The 20,797-nt window shown below is 32.6% G+C and overlaps 3 protein-coding genes across 4 annotated transcripts; 2 read left to right on the top strand and 1 right to left on the bottom strand.

The window, feature by feature from the left end:
* The first annotated feature begins 548 nt into the window (after positions 1-548).
* LOC141708190 (protein phosphatase inhibitor 2) lies at positions 549-5,061 on the top strand. 2 transcript variants are annotated; one of them, XM_074511692.1, is made up of 5 exons: positions 549-670; positions 1,565-1,627; positions 2,429-2,544; positions 3,901-4,083; positions 4,665-4,743. In XM_074511692.1, the coding sequence occupies exons 2-5, from the start codon at positions 1,623-1,625 to the stop codon at positions 4,682-4,684; spliced, it is 324 nt and encodes a 107-aa protein (XP_074367793.1). In that variant the 5' UTR covers positions 549-670; positions 1,565-1,622; the 3' UTR covers positions 4,685-4,743. The 2 variants fall into 2 exon arrangements, with proteins under 2 accessions (XP_074367793.1, XP_074367792.1); XM_074511691.1 differs by having other exon boundaries at positions 575-670; positions 4,710-5,061.
* A 747-nt stretch (positions 5,062-5,808) lies between these two features.
* Positions 5,809-6,778, top strand: LOC141708188 (uncharacterized). Its single transcript, XM_074511689.1, has one exon. It carries the CDS (start codon positions 5,920-5,922, stop codon positions 6,520-6,522), a length of 603 nt encoding a protein of 200 aa, XP_074367790.1. The 5' UTR covers positions 5,809-5,919; the 3' UTR covers positions 6,523-6,778.
* Positions 6,779-15,182: 8,404 nt separating this feature from the next.
* LOC141706199 (uncharacterized) lies at positions 15,183-16,352 on the bottom strand. The gene is made up of 3 exons (XM_074509014.1): positions 15,947-16,352; positions 15,524-15,612; positions 15,183-15,379 (listed from the first exon to the last, which is right to left on the bottom strand). Exons 1-3 carry the CDS (start codon positions 16,185-16,187, stop codon positions 15,302-15,304), a joined length of 408 nt encoding a protein of 135 aa, XP_074365115.1. The 5' UTR covers positions 16,188-16,352; the 3' UTR covers positions 15,183-15,301.
* Positions 16,353-20,797: the final 4,445 nt, after the last annotated feature.

The raw sequence follows: 20,797 nt of genomic DNA, 5'->3' as shown, positions 1-20,797 counted from the left end.
GAGTATATGTTTTAAGTTGACTGAAATTATAATTTACACGGATGATCCCATACGAGGCCCCGAATAATCGTAAATAAGCCCAAACTGGGCCAAGTCCAAACAATTCATCATCTTCTCTTCAAAACCGTAAAACCGTACGGCGAGCAATACAGCTTACAATAAATCGTGACCATCCAATAAAATAAAAAATACCCCTCTTTACCCCAGACTTCAAAGCCGTTGTCGAAGCTTTTGAGCTGCCCATCCGAGAAGTATGTTTTTAACTCCATTTTTACATATATTTTTAGCTTCATATCCATATCTGTCTTTGTATGTATATGCGTTGCTGTGTTCATTTTGCAGGGAATCAAAACTATTGAAATATATTCTAATTTTATTCTTTAGGATAAAATATATATTATTAAAAATTGTTAAAGGCAATCTTAAATGAATTATATGCTAGTATTATATATATAACTGTAAACTTTCGGCCGAGAATACGAAAAAACAAAAAAAAGGGATGTCGATAAGGAAAAAGGGGAAGAAAATTTGGACCCGAAATTCGGGTCGGTGTCTTTTCCAGGTGGACAAAATTACCCTTCGCTTTCTAACTGCTACCGAAGATACCTATCTCATTAAACTACTTATCTCTTCTCCCTTTCTCTCAATTCGCGGCTAGGGTTTCGACCAGGTCCTCCCCCTCTTTCCATTTTTTTTGTTTCTTCATTTTTATTTATTTAATCGCTTTAATTTTATCAATTGCTTACGATATTTGTGTTATTTTCTCTATCGTTAATGTTTTTAATTCACTTTGATTGACTTTATTATCCATCGTTACGAAATGTGGTTATAAATCATCTAATCTCTTTAATTGACACATGTATCGTTGTTTCATTTCTTATGTAATCTCTTTACGTCTGATGCTTACACTTTGTATGTGCCAGATGATTTCTTAATTTATCTATAGCAATTTGTAAATGATATCAAACCAAATTAGGGATAAAACAACAGGAATTCCTCTATTGTATCGTAATACTCTTTTACGAAATCAATTTGTATCTTTGTCATGTAAAATTAAGCTTAACCATTATGCGTTAGCATTAGTTTGTGAATCTCTAGCTTTTATATCATTCATTTCTATTTTTTGAGTGCTGGTTTTTGATGTATGTGTATTTTGTACCTGTTTGTTGCTTTACTATAATTGTCCTTTTCTGCAAATTCAAACGCAGTTGTCGCTATTTGCTTTCAATTTTTATACCATTATCTGTATTCGAAACTCGATTTGCACAAACTGTTGGTATCCAATTTGTTGCATTCAAATTTGTGTTTATTGTCGATTACTTCGATGTAACATTGAGATTAGTAGTCTTGCTCAGACCAAATGATAACTATAACTCAAGTCACACAATAAATAATTTTAGTTTAATAACAGACAACGTAACCTACTCTCAAATGATCTCTCAGTTTTCTTTACCCGTACCTCTTTACCCGTACCAAATTTTATGATAGAGACAAATTTAACATGTTTCATTTTACTTGTTTAAGTAGAAGCCCTTATATTCATTAATTTTCTTCCATGAATCAGGGTATTCACATTTACTTTACTGAACTTGAGGACTTTATAAGGTCAGCAGAGTACGAAGATGAGGTAATTTACTTACAAAAAGGTGTTATTAATTATATAATTATTTTGTTGGTATTGTTTATCACATGCACGCATGATTTTTCTACAACGTGATTATATTCTGTTTAGCTGTTAGATTTGTGCATCAGTCCTTAAGGCTATAGTTCAGGAATCAGTTAAATCCCGTTGCTATATATTTTTGTTCACAGTTGCAGCTTGAACTTGGTATATCATGATATGTTGGCTTCAATGCATGTCGTAGGAACTAAGGTTAAAATGCAATAGGGAACAGACACGAAAGAGACAAAAGGAAGATAAATCGTATGTCCAAGGAGTTAGGATGACAAACTTCGACAAGTATTATGTAAAAAATAGGAAGTAATTATTTTTGTGTATAAGAGAAGTCAATCATAAGGAAATAAAATTATCACTACTTGACATAGTTGGAAGATTTGGAAAATCTGTTTTTATTTAATTACGGTAAATAGAATATCTTTAGATTTAATCAACTTAAAAGTTTGGGAACATGAAACTTATTTCAGTGATAGATTTCAGATGACATGAAACGAGTTTCATTTCTTATTCCGAAATTTATGCTTAAATATGTTTGCGTTAGAATTGAAACAAGTTCAATTACAAAGTCTCAAACACTTATGATGCATTACAAAGTCCCAAACAAGTCATTACAAAATTATCATAATGCTTGAATATTACAAAAAACTTGCGATTTTTGATGTCTTGTACTGCTGTTACAAGGTCAGGTTGTTTCTATTGCAATTTTAGATGTTATACTAATGTTATATTATTGTTGGACGGTGGTTGCAGTAGAGGCAGGGTAAGATGGAATGAAGAAAATCTGGATGAGATTGAAGCGAATAAACCTGTGAGGCAGAAAATAACGGAGCCAAAGACTCCGTATCATCCCATGGTTGATGATGATGGTAGGTTCTACAATATTTTGGGCACATATCTATTCATGCATATCCGGATCCACCATAACATTTTAGCATTAGATAAGCGGTTTCGGAGGTCAGGTTTTGTTGACGTCTGCAGGTCTTCTCCTACCAATGCATTTTAGATGTTTTCTCTAAGCTGCTCCACTTTTAAGAACACATTGCATGTTTCTTCAAATTCTAGATCTGCTTATTCATGTCAAGTAGTAAATGGGAGACAAGTTTTCGTCCTGTTTATATGAATTATGGACACCTGTTGAAGAAGGAAAATCTGAAACATTGAAAGGGAGATAATTATTTTTTACTATAAAGATGAAATGAATAATACGATATACAGTAATATAACTAGCACATGCAGCCGCTGGATGTAAGGCGGAAAGTTAATAGACCCTTTCAATGGACTAATTAGTAGGTGAAGGAACGTGAATATAGGAAGTACAAACACTCTATTCCTTGGTGCGATTTTGCATGTTTTTTACCTGCCTTTTGTATTATTCATTTCATCTTTATAGTTAAATATAATTATCTACACTAATATCATCTCAAATACATTGCACATTCAGTTCATTGTCATTAGCTGTATTACTCTTTAACTCATTCACCAGTTGCTTCTTTTTAAGTACTTTAAACTCATAATCACAATCACTAAGATGCTGCAAATAATCATCAGCATAACAGCACATGCAGGATTCAGTCGGAAAGTTAATGGACCCTTTCAATGGACTAATTAGTAGTTGAAGGAATCTGAATATAGGAAGTACAAACACTCTCTATCCCTTGGTGCAATTTTGCATGTTTGTTACCTGACCAGCAAAGCCTTAAAGGCCATGTTAAGGCAGGTCGTAATTATGAAATGCAATAGATTTTTAAGTACATAGAGAGAAAGTGAGGATTTTAAGTGTAACCGATGACCTTTGGCGATGAGGGGGGAGGAGCCTTGCCACTAAGCTTTTGACTGATCCTCACTTTATAATATATATTGATATTTTACCTTTTTTAAAGTTTTAGAGTATGAGTGAGTATTTTAACTCATTTCCTTGTCATGGGAAGGGGCTGGGAGTAAGCCTTTGCCATAATGCCATCTGTGACTTCTCCTTGTCATTAAACTATTTACACTAAAAATGAATATAATAAATTTTGAAATTAATTCTGTATATTCCCTTGATATTTTTATTAACAAGGTTGAAACAGCAAGTTGTTTTGTAAAAGCTCGGTTGTAGGATTGCAAGTGTTTTCACTTTGTCCGCGTCTAGGTTTACTATATATTGAGCTTGTGTAAGATATTGTCTTTGACAAGATCCAGTTTTGCGACTAGGATGAGCTGAATATTACTGATAATGGCAGGATCGTTATCTCCTACACGTGGAAGTTTTGGTAGTTCTGAGGAAGGCACTGGTGATGCAGTGCATGCGGCAGCAATACGCTCAGCATTAAATGATGTTGCAACTTCTAGTGGAAATAGCTCCCGGCGCACTGGCTGGACATCATCTGAGGATGAAGCAGAAGCCATGGATGAAGATTTTGAAGGTATTCTTCTCATTTCTATATCTACTGTTTATGCATATTTCCGTGCACCACGTGGTTGAAAATATATTTTGCAGATATCACATCTCACTAACATCATAATTGTATGTTGACAAGTCTTTTTATCAGAAAAGATTTCTACTTGTCCATCAATAATTCCTTGTGTGGATCATGCATGTAGGCTGTTTAAATATTTCGCTTTCGGTTTTGTTATCAAGTCCTCTAGAATGTAACCATTGTTTAGTATAAATATATAAGATATATACTCTTGTGGTTCATTTTAATAGTAATTTGGTTGATGCCTTTAACAATATATAGGCTTTTCTCCCAACCTGTCTCTTTAAGTTCATTAGTACTACTCATCTGATGAAAATGTATACGAGGAAGCTATTATTTATACTAACCATTGTTTAGTATAAATATAGAAATATACTCTTCTGGTTCATTATAATATTAACTTGGTTGATGCCTTTAACAATAAATAGGCTTTTCTCCCGACCTGACTCTTAAGTTCATTAGGGTACTACTCGTCTGATTAAAACTGTATACGAGGAAGATTAAAATTTGAAATATTGTTTATCTAGTTGTAGGTTTGTACTTTTGACACCAGGTTTCTCTACCTTTGCCAGATACTGATTCAGAGAAGAAAGAGAACTTTAGGGAGCATAGGCGAGCCCACTATGATGAGTTCCGGAAAGTGAGAGAACTCAGGCGAAAAGGATCTCTGGTTGAAGATGTATCTGAAGAGGACGAGAATGATAGTGAAAAAAATGGCAAGGGTGAGACAACTGGTCATGCTCAAGATATGACAAATGGAAAATAGGGGAATTTGAGAGCTAGCATCTCAGTGACATGAATAACTGTTAGAGTTAATCTCTCATCTGTTCTCTTGAAATAGTCCTGATTGAATTTCTTAGAATTTTAAGTTTATTTCCTTGTATATATGGATGAGCTACATGAATCTATAAAGTTTTTTGTCCATCCTTTTGTTGCAATTCTCTTGCCAATAGATGGCTTTGCGGGCATATTGCTATTCACCCAGGTTTTTACCCCGTAGATGTATTAAGTTAGGACTTGGGAAGGAAGTTAGATTTTACCAAAGGTGAGTAGCCCCTGAATCCTGATGCATACAATGGCAAAGGTGACATACAGCCTTAAGATTTTTGTCTGTGGTATGTATTTATAAATTAGACTAATATTTATTTTCAAATTTTGTAGGGAAAGGATTTTTATCTTTTTATCTTGGAAACTCCTATTTTCTCCCACGATTATACTCCTGGGTAGAAAAATATAGAAGTACACTGTACATAGAAAAAAGGGAACATAAACATATAATAAGAAAGGGGCCAGAAATAATTTGTTTCGTTTGAACTTCTGTACTTAATCAAATAACGATAGCTAAAAAGAATTTGGATTTCAATTTTATTTGAAATTTGAGACATTTAGTGTAAATTTAACTCAAAGTATCTTAAATGAAATGGATGTTGATAAACACAACATGAGTTTATTTGAATGGTTATGATACTTTATGGTTTTTTTTATAATGCACAGTAATAAAAACAAGAGAAAGGATGAGGACTGATGTCACTTTGGGAGAGCCCACAAGCTTATCTTCTGCTGCTAGCGACATTGGAGCAGTTATTTAGAAAAAAATCTAGTCTTACTGTATTTTTTTCCCGAGGTTATGTATACATATATGTTGTCACATTTATTGATACGATAAATTGTTTTATGGAGTGCATTTATAATTCATAATAATGTTGTCCAAAATAAAAAGGGAGTGTTGTATGGTATATTTGGAAGCATAGGAAACTACAGCAGCAAGCATACAGATAAGAAATGAGTGAAACCAAGGAGACACCAATGTCTAAACTAGGTCTCGAGATTTGCAGCCTTATAGGCTCCGTGTTTACTCAACCCACCACAACCCCACCGCCACTTGACACCATGGTTCACGAACTCAGCAACGCAGGTAGGCGTGGCGCAAAAGTATTCTTGTATGGAGTTGGACGAGAAGGCCTAATGATGAAAGGGCTGTGCATGAGGCTAACTCACCTTGCTCTATCCGCTCACTGCATTTTTGACATGACAACCCCTCCTATTTCCTCTTCTGATCTCCTCCTCGTCTCCGCTGGACCGGGTTTTTTCTCGACTGTCGAAGCCTTATGTAAGATTGCCAAAAATAATGGAGCCAGAGTCGTGTATGTTACAGCTCAGCCTGAGTCAAGGGCAGCTTTGGAGTGTGGAGATGTTATTGTTCATGTTCCGGCTCAAACGATGGCAAATGATGGCGGGGATGGTATGAAAAGAGAGGTGCTTCCCATGGGGAGTTTGTATGAAGGAGCTATGTTTGTGTTGTTTGAGATGGTGATTTTTAAGTTGGGGGAGAGTTTGAAGCAGAGTCCTCAGGTTATTCGATCTCGCCATACCAATTTAGAGTAGCAGACTGTTTAATTAACTGATATTGCAGATCATTCTCTTATCACTTACCATAAGTCCATGGTTACCTGAATCAAACCTGGTTTACATTTTTTGTGGCCGGAATATGATGTTTATAAAAGTTAAACAATTTAAGCCGATATGTACTCTATATTGCAAAATTTAATGATCTGTATTTATCAAACAGTGTGCCTAATTTCTCAGTAAAATGAAAATGTCGATGGCATTATATTAATGAAATGAAATAGTTACCTTTAAATTTGGCGTATTTTTCTGTAGTTTGGTTTAATCAAATTTTAATATATCATTCATTTATAGCATATGTTACTCCTAGAAGTGTAAATGGATACGTGTCTACGTGCAGGATTCGCTAATATTTTAAAAAATATATATTTTTTTTGTTTAAGATTGTCTAAGATTAATTATCCAAATTCAAGTGAGTATTGAGGTTCTGACATGGGTAATCGAGATAAAATGAATAGACCGGTTAATATAATTTATAAAATTTAAATTAATAAATAATTTGTATCAAAACACATATAATATTAAATTAATAATAATATAATTTGATTATAGTTGCAACTTACATAAATTCCTTGGCATTTGAGTGATTTTACGATAATACTTGTTTAGGGTAATATGGATTAGTGATAGTATAAAATGAAATAATTTGACCTGTTTGAGCATTTTGTAAGGTCATCTTCAACACTTGTGATCCAAAAATCCAAATTTTGATCCAAATTTTTGGTCAATTTCAACTCCAAATTTTTGATCCAAATTATTTTTAACATATAATAATATATAAATATTATATTAAGCAATTTTATCTTAAATTTATCGTTTATTCATTATTAACAATTTATATAACATTTCATAAATTAATTAAATAAAAAAAATACACATAAAAATATTAAAATTGTGCACTTAATTTTCGAAAAACACATTTATTGCAATAATTAACATACAAAATATCATTGATACACACTAATTTTCTGAATTAGTATATTCTTCCCACATATGCTCAATTAATTCATCTATAAGTGCAATATGTGTCTCATTATTTTTTATTTTTCTATGACGGTTCAGGAATTCTTGAAATCGAGTATTCCACAAATTCTTGAATTCTAGTATCGTTTTCGAGTCATTTTGTGTGTTTTAATTTCTTTTATGCATTTTATGTACTTTTTATTTTATGCAATGTATTTCTATTTAAATTTTAATGAAATTATGTTTTCTCGTTATTTTAAGTTTTATTTTAAAAATAAATTTTGTTAACTATTAATTATATTATGTTATTAATTATATAATTAAAAAAATTAAAAATCAATTTAAAATTTCATAAAATACAAATAACAAACCATTATTTTATATTAAATCAAGTGATCCAAATTTAGATAAGTGAACAGCAGTAATCCAATTTGGGAAACTGAATTTCAATTGAAATTCTGGATTTGATGAAATAAACTGTTTGAAAATCTGGATTTGGATTTTATTTGAAATTCATGACATTCAAGTATTAGTATAAACTTGAGAATTTAAAATAATAACTCAAATTTTATCATTTAAAATCTCTTATTTAAAATGAAATACAAGTTTTCAAACCTTTTTGAGGAACCTGCCCCTCACCATCGGATTTGGCGTAAGATAGCTGCATTGTGGCGTTGTGGTTGCTCCAAGGCCTAAGCAAAAGCTTTACATGAGAATCGCAAAATAAATCAAATGTTTTTCTTGCAGTTAAAATACTTAATTGTAAGAACTATAAAGCTAATTCTAATTCGTAAAAAAAAAAAAAATTATATATTCTTTAATTTCATAGCAGGCCTGGCCGGTGCTGCTTGTGCCAACAGCGGTACTTTAATAAAAAGTATCCAACCATATGACATGGCCAAACACCAAGCTAAATAAATAAATAATAATAATATAGAGTTGGTCATTGTCTTGTTCACTTTATCCCATCTACATATTCCAAAATGAAGACACTAGACTGGCCTTTATTCTCCCAATACATATTTAGGACAACAACAAAATATCTCCCCCCCTCTTCAAAATATCAGCCGCTACATTTTTTTAAATCACCTTATCTTCTATTCGATTCTCTAACCACCTTTTATGATCTTTAACTATATTGAACTGGTCCTAACTTCTTAATTAAACATCTCTCTTATACAATTTAACGATTAACATTTCACGTGTGGCTGGATTGACCCCAATTATATTTTAACGTAATCTTATACTATTACTGTTTAACATTATTATATTACGAGCTTTCTTCCTATAAATTTTTTATTTATCATATTATATAATTACTCGCAAAATAGAGTTAATTCAAGCTGGCGTAACATATTAAATAACCACTAAACTCAACACGATTACAATAAAATTCTAACATCTCAAAACATATGTAACGTAAGATCAATGGAATTGTATATCAATTCAACAAAAAATAATCGTATCTTTTCAGGGATACGCTAATTACTTTAAGGATCTTTGAAGATATTTTACATAATAATTAACTAATACATGACCCATAAGTGCAATGCTACGCTTTCTATGCTAATGATATTTTAATGTGTCCTTTTCAAATTATCAAACTAATAAATACATTAAATAAAAGATATTTTTACTTGTAAGTTATATATTACAATATAATGTCAATTCTTATCTTTCGGCTATTATTTACTAGTTGTTGTAAAATATTACCTATATTATAACAATAGCTGGATTAAATGAAAGGGTTGAATAGCTAATAAAAGAAGAATGCAAGCAGATGAGAGGAATGTTGCTGCTCGGAGGTGTGTTTTTATTCATCATAAACGAAGCTATTTATAGCCAAAACAAGAGACAAGGAAATTAAATGCAATGTGAAGATTTCCAAGTCTAAGTCTAGCCTTACTATTTAATCTTTGACAATAACAATCAATTTACAACACTCCCCTTTGATTGTTATTTTGGAATGGATCATAGACTGCCTTGTTAAAACCTTGTCAAAGAAAAACCCAATGGGATAAAAACTTTGGCGAAGGAAAAAGTGTACAATCTCCCCTTGGAAAAACTAATCATTCTTCAAAATTTTGTTGTAACAAATCCTTGAATCGACGCATTCCAATGTTATGTCGTAACTTCCCAAATGTTGAATTCAGTAATGATTTCGTTAATAAATCAGCAAGGTTGTCACATGATCGAATTTGTTGTATATCAATTTCACCATTCTTTTGAAGTCCATAAGTATAGAAGAATTTTGGTGAAATGTGCTTCGTCCTGTCTCCTTTGATATATCCTTCCTTGAGTTGATCAATGCATGCGGTGTTATCCTCAAACATAATGGTAGGACTTCTAGAGCTGTCTGATAATCCACATGATTCCTGAATATTCTTGATGATAGATCGCAACCAAACACATTCTCTACTGGCTTCATGAATTGCAATGAGTTATGAGTGATTTGTTGAGTTTGCCACTGTAGTTTGCTTCGTAGATTTCCAGGAAATGGCTGTACCGCAATATGTAAACACATATCCAGTTTGTGATTTACCAAAATGAGGATCTGACAAATATCCAGCGTCTGCATATCCAATTAACTGAGATGTCGAGTTTTCCGGGAAGAATAATCCAAAGTCTGTTGTTCCACGAAGATAACGGAATATATATTTGATCCCATTCCAATGTCTGTCCATCGGAGCAGAGCTAAATCTAGCCAATAAATTCACAGCAAATGCAATATTTGGCCTTGTATTATTTTTAAGATACATAAGCGCATCAATCGCGCCTAGATGTGGGATTTCAGGACCAAGAACATCTTCATCATCTTCTCGTTGTCGAAATGGATCTTTATCAAGCTCTAAAGATCTAACCACCATTGGATTAGTCAATGGATGAGATTTTTCCATGTAAAATCTGTTCAAAACCTTTTCTGTATATGTGGTTTGGTGGAGGAAAATTCCTGTTGACAAGTGCTCGACTTGTATCCCAAGACAATATTTTGTCTTTCCAAGATCTTTCATTTCAAACTCTGTCTTTAGGTATATGACAACATCATTAACCTCTGCAGATGTTCCTACAAGATTTAAATCATCCACATATACAGCAATAATAACAAAACTAGATTGTGATTTTTGATAAAAATACATGGAGAAATTTGGTTACTAGTATACCCATTCTTTTGCAAATAACGACTTAGTCTGTTATACCACATACGACCAGATTGTTTCAGTCCATACAATGATCGTTGAAGTTTAATGGAGTATATATGACGAGGTTTCTTGAACTCATCCATTTTTAACCCTTCTGGGATTTTCATAAAAATTTCACTATCGAGTGAACCATATAGGTATGTAGTAACGACGTCCATAAGACGTGTTTCCAAATTTTCTTTAGATGTCATACCTAATATAAAACGAAAAGTAATTCCATCCATCACTGGCGAGTATGTCTCTTGATAATCAATGCAAGGCCTTTGAAAAATCCCTTGTGCTACAAGTCGGGCTTTATATCTCATAATTTTATTATTTTCATTTCATTTTCTTATGAATACCCATTTATTCCCAACAGGGTTTACACCAATTGGTGTTTGGACAACAAGTCCAAATACTTCTCTTTTACGCAATGAATTTAATTCTGTTTGGATTGCGTATTTCCATTTTGGCCAGTCTTTTCTTTGACGGCATTCATCCACACTTTGTGGTTCAGGATCAGAATTTATGTCTACATCAAATGCTGCGGAATACACAAATACATCATCAATTATGGCTTTACTTCGATCCCATAATTTCATATCATGCACATAATTTATTGAAATTTCATGATTGTTTAATCCCGTATTTTCAGAGGATGGAATATCTTCAGGAGATAATACCACTTCAGGGGTATTTGCTTCTTCTGGAGCATGTGCCACTTCAGGGACAATTTTCTTTATTTTTCTTTTTTTGTGGTGCAACATCTTTTGCACCGACCGGTCTTCCACGCTTTAGGCGTGGCTTTGATTCTGTAACCAATTCTTTAGTATCTGATTTTTGAATTGGTATATCTATTCTGGCTGGAGTATTTACTGCAAGTATATAAGATTTAGTTATGTTTCTAGAATCGTTAAATGCGTCAGGCATTTGGTTTGCAATATTTTGCATATGGATAATTCTTTTAACTTTAAGTTCGCATTGACCGGTACGTGGATCTAGAAAATATAGTCCTGTTGCATTCCATGATAGGTCATGATTAACTTTATTCGAATGTTTATCTCCCCCTAAGGGAGAAAACATAGACTCGTCAAAATGACAATCTGCATATCTTGCGGTAAATAAATCTCCAGTTAGAGGTTCCAGATATATAATTATAGATGTGGAATCAAAACCAACGTAGATACCTATTCTTCTTTGAGCTCCCATCTTCGATCTTTGTGGTGGAGCAATCGGTAGATATACAACACATCCAAAAAAATTGAAGTGAGAAATATTATGAACTTGACCAAGTACCAGTTGTAGCGGAGAATGTTGGTTGTAGGAAGTTGGTCTAATCCTAATAATATTAGCAGCATGAAGTATTGCGTGACCCCAAATAGATGTAGGTAATTTTGTTTTCAACAACAGCGGTCTTGCAATAAGTTGAGTCTTTTGATAAAAGACCCGGATAACCCATTTTGTGTATGTACATGAGGAACTGGGTGTTCAACTGAGATTCCTACAAACATGCAATAGTCGACAAAAGTTGCAGATGTGAATTCGCCGGCATTATCTAAACGAATTGACTTGATGCAATGATCTGGGAATTGAGCTCGTAATTTGATTATTTGGGCAAGTAATTTTGCAAAAGCATCATTACGAGTTGAGAGAAGACAAACATGAGACCATCTAGGTGAGGCATCAATTAATACCATGAAGTACCTAAATGGGCCAGATGATGGGTGTATAGGTCCACATATGTCGCCTTGGATCCTTTCTAGAAAAGTTGGGTTTTCAAGCTGAACTTTAGTAGGGGATGGTCGAGTGATCAATTTTCCTAAAGAACATGCTGAACATGGGAGGTCATTGTTGGAAAGAACTTTAAAATCTTTAAGAGGATGGCCAGTAGAATTCTCTATAATACGACGCATCATAGAGACGCCAGGATGACCTAATCTTTCATGCTAAAGAGTAAAAGATTTTGGATCTATGAGTTTGGAAGCAATGACATTGTATGACTCAATAGTTCTAATTTTCATCATGTATAATCCTGAGAAAAGTGAGTGAAACTTTTCTAAGATTTTCTTGTTGCTAGGATTAGCGGAAGTAATAAGAAGATATTCTCTATCAGCCTCAGAGGTAGTTTTGATGTGAAAATCATTGAGTCGAATATCTTTAAAACTAAGAAGATTTCTAGTAGACTTACTAGAATATAATGCATTTGAAATGTGTATGTGGGTACGAAACTAACTTTTCCAAAACCTTCGATTATATTAGATACGCCGGAAATCGTTCCGACTTGAGCTTTGGTTTTGGTTATTTGGGTAAAATACTTTTGGTTCTGTAGAATCGTATGAGTTGTACCACAATCAGCAATGCATATATCTTCAGAATCCATTCTGTATATAATTAAGAAACATAATTTATTTGATATGAACATAACACACTACATAGTTCAAACAAAATAAAGCACACAATACACACTACTAATCTTCAGCCTCCCATATGGGAGTTTCGTTAGGTTCATTCGGACTATTAATGCTTATTCCTCCAGTTGTGATTCTCGAGAAATCATCTATGTTATTGTTGGCGAAATTTGTTTCTACCATTTTCTCTTTTGATTTTTGAGAAGATTGGTATAACTTAACAAGATGATCTGGGGTATGACAATTACGTGTCCAGTGCCCATTCATGCCGCACCTATAGCAAATATTTTCAGTTTTTCCTCCTCGTGATGCCTTTCTTTTACTCTGTGATTCAGATTGCCACTTCCGGTGACCAGAGTTGTTATATGGACGAAAATGCCCGTGGCTCCGACCTCGTCCACGGTACCACCCTTGGCCCCGTCCACCTTTATACCCTCTTCCACGTACATTCTGCTGGAATGACATGTTATTTACTTCAGGTAATGGGGCAGATCCTGTTGGACGGGATTGATGATTCTTAATCACCAATTCATGATTCTGTTCAGCAACGAGGAGAGTTGATAGAAGATCCCCGAATTTAGTGAATTTGCGCTCCAGGTACATCTCTGCTAAGTTGATATTGTTGGGGTGAAAAGTTGATAGTGTTTTATCGATTTTTCTTTTTTCCGTAACTTTCTCACCGCATAGAACTTATTTTGAACAAAGTAGAGCTATATACTCGGACACTCTTAAAATCCTGAAGTCTTAAATTAGCCCAATCATTTTCAGCTGCAAGTAGATAAACTAGTTTCTGGTGATCGAACCTATCCTTTAGATTTTCCTATAAAATAAAAGGATCCTCGACTTCTAAGTACTCAGATTTTAAATCTTCATGCATGTGGTGTCGGAGAAAAATTATGGAGGTAAAGTTTTCTTCAGCCGTGGATTTATTTTCTGCCTTTATTGTATCGCTTAATTTCTTTGAACCCAAATGCAACTTTACATCTTGTACCCATAATAAATAATTATCGCCAGAAATGTCCAAGGAAACGAACGACAAGCTTGTAATATTTGTCATACTAAATCTGAATTAACACGAAAATTATTAAATTTTAATTCATCAATGTAAATATTACATAAAATCCTACTTAATCGGGTGCGTTAACAAGTATGCAATAATCAATGTATATATCATTATTATCATTGATAATATAAACAAATCTATATATAAAATGACAAATGGATTTTCACCCGCCATACGGACGTCTGCGTATGCAGGTTATCTCCGACCAATAATAAATTAAAGTGGACAATCCTGCATAAGTTAGTTATGGGCAAAGTTATTATCCAATAATTATGCAATTTATAAAATAAGGTTCCCACTATATTTCGGTATTACCCAAAATTAAATGGTACCGTAAAATAATTTTAATAGGCGGTGCTCCGGCCATATATATTTAAATTATTAGTAGAGGGTGTAATCACGTCTACTTCGGTCACATATATATAAATTATATGTAAAGGGTGTAACCACGTCTACTCATATATATGCATATTTAAATTAAAATTATACTTTCTCAGTTTCGGCAGGGTTTCGTGCTGATAACATGTTGTAAAATACTAACTATATTATAACAATAACTGGATTAAATGAAAAGGTTGAAGAGCTGATAAAAGAAGAATGCAAGCAGATGAGAGGAATGTTGCTGCTCGGAGGTGTATTTTTATTCATCACAAACGAAGCTATTTATAGCCAAAACAAGAGACAAGGAAATTAAATGCAATGTGAAGATTTTCAAGTTTAAGTCTAACCTTACTATTTAATCTATTTAATCTTTGACAATAACAATCAATTTACAACACTAGTCTTGTTATATAATCATATAATATAATGAGTAGTCAATATATTCAAATTACATTCAAACAAAATTTGAAATGGCAGTAGATATTTCTACCAACCTGCAGGAATATCATGACTTTATGTTTCGAATATTATTTTTATGATACCCTCTATGGATGTAAACTGATAATGAAAAGAAAATTGGTGAAATTTTCAGTTACAAATTGAATTGAACTATGATTTATCTATCTTTGAGACACAAGCACATGATTCAATATAAACCATAATAGTTCATGAATAAGTTGCTAATCATCAGGGAAAATTACAAAGTAATAGGCAATATACTACTAAATCATCTAAAACGTCCAAATAGTGGATTAACTAAATAATTAAGTGGCTGGAGCTGCATTTAGTTGGTGGTCCTTCTCTCCATCATTTGCTCTTCTACCTTCATACTGCGGAACCACCTATACATACACACAACATTATATATAAACATGATTAGATATCCTTAATTTCAAAATCACAACGTGGTTTGTTTTAATAATTTTATATATAATATGTTTATAGAGAGAGATGCATGCATGATATGAGCTAGCTTAGATATATACCTGATCTTGAGTAGGAGGAGCATTGTAAGGCCGGTAAGGTAACCTTCGTGTTCTTTTGTCAGTTTTAACTCTTGTTGACTCCAAAATATCTGCAACAGTAGTCTTTATCTATTAGTAACGATATTTCTCTTTTTAAACACATTTAAATCAGCTGATAAATTACTTTGTATTAATGAGCAAAATTATCATTTCACGCTATTTTTTTTACAACAATAACAAATATCGTAATATTTATGAGATGTACAAGGCAGATCCATAATCATAAAATCATATTGAATGAATCATAATTTCAATAAATAAATATCCGAATAATCTTAATGGATTAAAATTAACGTATCTTTTTAATCTCAGATAAATTTTCAATTCCGAAAATATTGATTTATCAAAATTTAAATGTACGGAGAGAATAGAGGAGAGTAGTACCGGAACTAGAATGTCTTCTGGCGCGTGGCGCACTCCGGTGATCAAGAGTTGAATCAGAAATATCAGGTACATCACGATTCATCGGAAGAGAACTAAGCATGGATCGAACAAATGAAGCTTCCATTGAGTTTAAATAATCCACATGTCTCTCATTCGTCCAAACTTTGTTACTACTACTATTACTGTTAATATTGCTTCTAAATTTCGATGTTGCTGACGATGATAATTCCCCGTTCCCCATCACCGCCGGTGAATGATCTTTGTATGTGTGCTTTTTTTGAAAATATAAGGGATAGTTATGATGAATGGCCAAGCACAAACCTTTTATATAGACACACACAAATTAGGATACACACTCAACAGTTTTTATAAAAAATATCTTAAAGGGTGCTTGATATTTTGACGTTTGCATAAGAAGAGAGGGTTACAAAATTAACTGAATGATACATAAAAATCTGACTTTATTACAACGGAAGAAAACAGATATTTATTCGGGGGGTGAGAGTTGATATTTTCGTAGGGTTTTTACGGAATTGGCCTTACGGGCTCAAAAGGTTGTCAAAAGTGGAAAAAGAGAACTCTTTACAAGTGTACATTCGGGGACTTGACCCATGTGGACAATTACTACACCACATCCTAAATACACCACACAAAATATGTGTTAAATTAAGATTATCAATATCGTCAATTCAATTGATAATATTAATACATTATTGTTTTTTCTTTAATTATATTTTTAACATTTTTTTATCAAAATTTATTCTAACAATTAGCACTTAAAGTTGTCAAAATATTTATTTATAAGTATAATTAAAAATAGATATAAAATTACATGTCTTTATTTGGATATATAACATCATTTCTTTTGTGGGAAGGTGACGAAAGTTACCAAAAATTGCCTACTTTGATTCGCACCCATAAATTTCTAATGAATAGCCAACAACAGTGGCATGCCACATCATGCAACATGACATTTTGACGCATTTTTGACACTATTTTCGACACCCCCATTGGAAATGCTCTGAGAGTATGTTAGAATAATAATATAAGATAATGTAAACTACCTTTCTCTAACACCTTAAAAATTTAGAACGACCGATTGCTTGATATGGTATCAGAGTTGAGGCAAGTTCGACTCGTTGTCATTCCCAATATTCTCACAATATATTATGGCACGAAAGACAAATTAATGGGGGCAAAATGGTATCAGAATTCAGCTAGTAGGAGCTAGTGGGAGACTCAGGTTTGACTCCCTACCGCCCCAGTATTCTTACAATTTATTATGGTACGAAAGACAAGTATTTGGCCCAAACATGAGCACCCGTGATCCATATTCGACCCATAAATAGACTTTCGAACGCGAAAAGTGTTAGAATAATAATCTTTCGAGTGAGGGGATATTAGAATAATAATATAAGATCCTGAAAAAATTTCTTTATATGTCATCTTACGGTTTTGAAACGACTAAGTTCTTAACAGAACATATCCACCAAGTTTGCCACCTAATCAACATATTATAGTTTATATTCTCTATTTCATATCATTATTAGCACCAATCTTTTAGAAATTAATTCAATTGTTGGCACTCTAATGCCAATTTCATTAATTTTAAAAAAACGAAAAATATAAGTATAATATATATAATATTTTAAGTAACATTGAAATCACAAATGAAATTGACACCAGCCAACTTTCGGCATATGAAGTTGGCACCTTATGTCAACTCACTTGGCACACCAAAGACATTGAATATCTTAGATACTAGTGTTAACAATGACGTCGAGTCATGTCATGACACATGAAGTGACACCGCCCTTGGCAACTTCGTGGTTGTTCCTTGTGATATATTTTGGTTATCAACCACCTCCAAAATTTCTCAAAACAGGCTCACTTAATAAGATATATAAGCCTAATTATCTAAAACAAGCAAAAAAAATATATTCTAAAACCAAGTCCATGTAAACATCACCAGGTTTGGAAATATAATTACATTTTGATGTCATAATAGATATTTTATATTACTTTATTTTATCTTGTTTATTTTAATAAGATAAAAATTTATTTGTGTAACTGAAGCACGGTCAATCCATCACTTAAATGAAGCATTTAAAAAGTATCACCTAAAATATTACAGTTCAAATTTAATTAAAATTTGTGTATCGTCGTCAAGTACAACTAACGACGTTAATAAAAAATATAATATTAATAAATATTAAACGGGGGAATAATTATTTTAATAAGGTTTTGGGTTTTCAAAGATCAAAAATATTTTGATTGTGTATTGAGCACCGGATCACACGTATGACTAGTTAAATTAAAGTTTGAAGCACAAGGTATCCATTACTATAATCAATTCTTAAGTTTGATTTTTAGTTTACTCGTCGGGTTTGTATTTTTTTATCGATATTCATCAAAAATTTGGATGAAATCATTCTCAATTCGTTGTACTACTTTATTATTAGCTTCGTTAATAAATGATATATGATGCATTATTTTATTTTATTTTATTTTTATCGCAGAGAACCCGCAGCCGCTACTATTCGGATGCACAACAGGTAAATCCCATGTGATCACGCAATAACCTGACAAACACGTGAACCAAGATAATCACATTTAAGGGACATGTTGGGACTAATGAGTTATAATCATAAATTTTTCTCCCGTGGGATTCGAACCTGTGACCAAGAGTATAATTATTCAATTTTTAACCAACTGGGGCAATTGTCGGGGATATATGATGCGTTATATTCGGTTGTTGTCGACTTTGATGTTATTTTTTTTAGATTTTTGTTTGATTCTTCATCGGATATGAACGAAACATTGGACATTTGTTGTTGTTAAAGATAACATTAAATTCCCAGAGCCTTATCTACATTTTTGAGCTAAATTGAAAACATCCGCCATTTGATCAGTTTAAATAAACTATAATTTTCAAAACTTGTTCTTTGACCATTTTATCCTCCCGTTAGATGGTTCTTGACGGTGATACATATATTTTAATTAAATTTAAATTACAGTATTGTAAGTGATATTTTTTAAATATTACTCCTTCCGTCCCATTGAATTATACACACATGAGATATGTAACGGAGGTTAAGCAAAAATGTAATTTATTGAGAAAAAATAAGAAAAAGTGTGTAAAGCGGAGAAACCGATAAAAAAAGTATAAAAATTGGGTAAAGTGATTAGACCGATTAATTTTTAATATATATAATGAGTATAGTACAGTAAAGTGGTGGATTTGAGTGGTTTGTATCTTATAAAACTTTATTATTTTTGGTACGTAGAGAATCGAGAAGAACGTCAGGAAAAATGGGCTGAGAAAATGGATTGACCAAACTTAGCAAAGAAAATACATTTTGTCTTTAATCTTTTAATAATCTTTGCCTAAATTATGTTCTTAAAATCAGATCAAGAAGATATTACTAAAATCCTGGATCCATGTACATATCTGAATTTGGGCCTACATATATAGATACTTCTCGATCGAACATAAGATTTGGGCCTTCTGCTGTTGTGCATATTTTACCCATGATTGGAAGATTCGAGGGTCGGCTCTAGATATTGCACGGGCCTAGGTTAATTTCAGAATTGAGGGGTAAACAGTGTTCCAGAAATCGATAGGACTTCGAGGGATTAATCGGTAAGTCGGAGATTAATCGGACCGATTAATCGGAAGAATATAAATATTATTTTTAATTTTTATAATTATATAATGATCAATATGTCATATATTTGTTTGAAAAATGAATTAGAATGGTATTAAACAATATCTCCACATTTGACATGCATAAGTACTAATTATTGAGTTTACAATATTAACTATATTTTAATTCACACTTTTAAATTAATTAGAATATGTTATTTTTATATTTTAAGTTAAAAATAAATATATTAGATTACTTGTTACCTCTTACCAATACTTTTTATTAGACTTTGACATGTTATTGTGTGAAATTATGAAATAATGAATTAAATTTATAAAAACGTAAAAAAAAAATATTTTTTTAATTATGTTCCGCCTAGACTGCTTATGACCGATTTTTGACCGTCTAATCCCGATTTTGACCCAATTTTTTGAAAAAAACGCCTAAATCACCGCCTAGATCCGAGTCGGGGCGTTTTACCACCGCCTAGCGCCTAGGCGGCCGCCTAGACCGATTTTTAGAACACGGGTGTAAGTAAAATGTTTGACATGAAAAAGAAAAATGTTGTGATATAAATATTTTAAGCTTTTTAATCATTTTTGTATGAAATGATGGTAATTAGTTTTGCAAACGAGACAGTGACAAACCAGCGTTATTATTCATTATCGACTGATATTTTAGTCGAAATTGTTCTGGCAAGCTTCTAGGCTACTGGCTAGTATCGATAATTTAATCTACTTAAACTTACATTTGGTACACTTTGGCTTTCCGTGACTTACAGAATTCATGTTTTTTGTCCTTTTCATAGACGTGAGAATTACATAATGCATCTCTTAATTTTGGCCAAAATATAAAACTGTATACCTATTTTGAACAATTATGGATTGCATCCTATTATTTTAAAACCTGTTTTACATTACACCCTTTTTATAATTTTTCAATCAAATATAACCGTTAACGTTAGTCAACAGGATAACTTAGTACTTTCATACCTAAAACATACTTACATCAAATGCGTGTTCCCTCTCCTGCAAGCACACCATAAGTGTCCATTGATAGATTATAAATTGCTTAGGGATTTCTGGGGCATGAGTTAAGAATCTAGTATCGATCCATGCCATTCTTCATAGTATATATGAGAGAATTGCATTTTGCATACCTTAGTTTTGATCCAAAATCAATACTATACACATATTTTCAGAAA

The sequence above is a fragment of the Apium graveolens genome, chromosome 2 (genome assembly GCF_009905375.1).
Source record: "Apium graveolens cultivar Ventura chromosome 2, ASM990537v1, whole genome shotgun sequence".
Lineage (NCBI taxonomy): Eukaryota > Viridiplantae > Streptophyta > Magnoliopsida > Apiales > Apiaceae > Apium > Apium graveolens.
The sequence above is the reverse complement of the archived record's forward strand: the minus strand, read 5'-3'. Positions and strand labels throughout refer to the sequence as shown.

Coding starts and splice junctions, on each gene's coding strand:
- LOC141708188 (XM_074511689.1), top strand. CDS start 5,920: ATGAGTGAAACCAAGGAGACACCAATGTCTAAACTAGGTCTCGAGATT.
- LOC141706199 (XM_074509014.1), bottom strand. CDS start 16,187: ATGGGGAACGGGGAATTATCATCGTCAGCAACATCGAAATTTAGAAGC. Junction 15,613..15,946: donor CAGAAGACATTCTAGTTCCG/GTACTACTCTCC, acceptor CTACTGTTGCAG/ATATTTTGGAGTCAACAAGA. Junction 15,380..15,523: donor CTCCTCCTACTCAAGATCAG/GTATATATCTAA, acceptor GTGTATGTATAG/GTGGTTCCGCAGTATGAAGG.
- LOC141708190 (XM_074511691.1), top strand. Junction 2,545..3,900: donor TCCCATGGTTGATGATGATG/GTAGGTTCTACA, acceptor TGATAATGGCAG/GATCGTTATCTCCTACACGT. Junction 4,084..4,709: donor CATGGATGAAGATTTTGAAG/GTATTCTTCTCA, acceptor TACCTTTGCCAG/ATACTGATTCAGAGAAGAAA.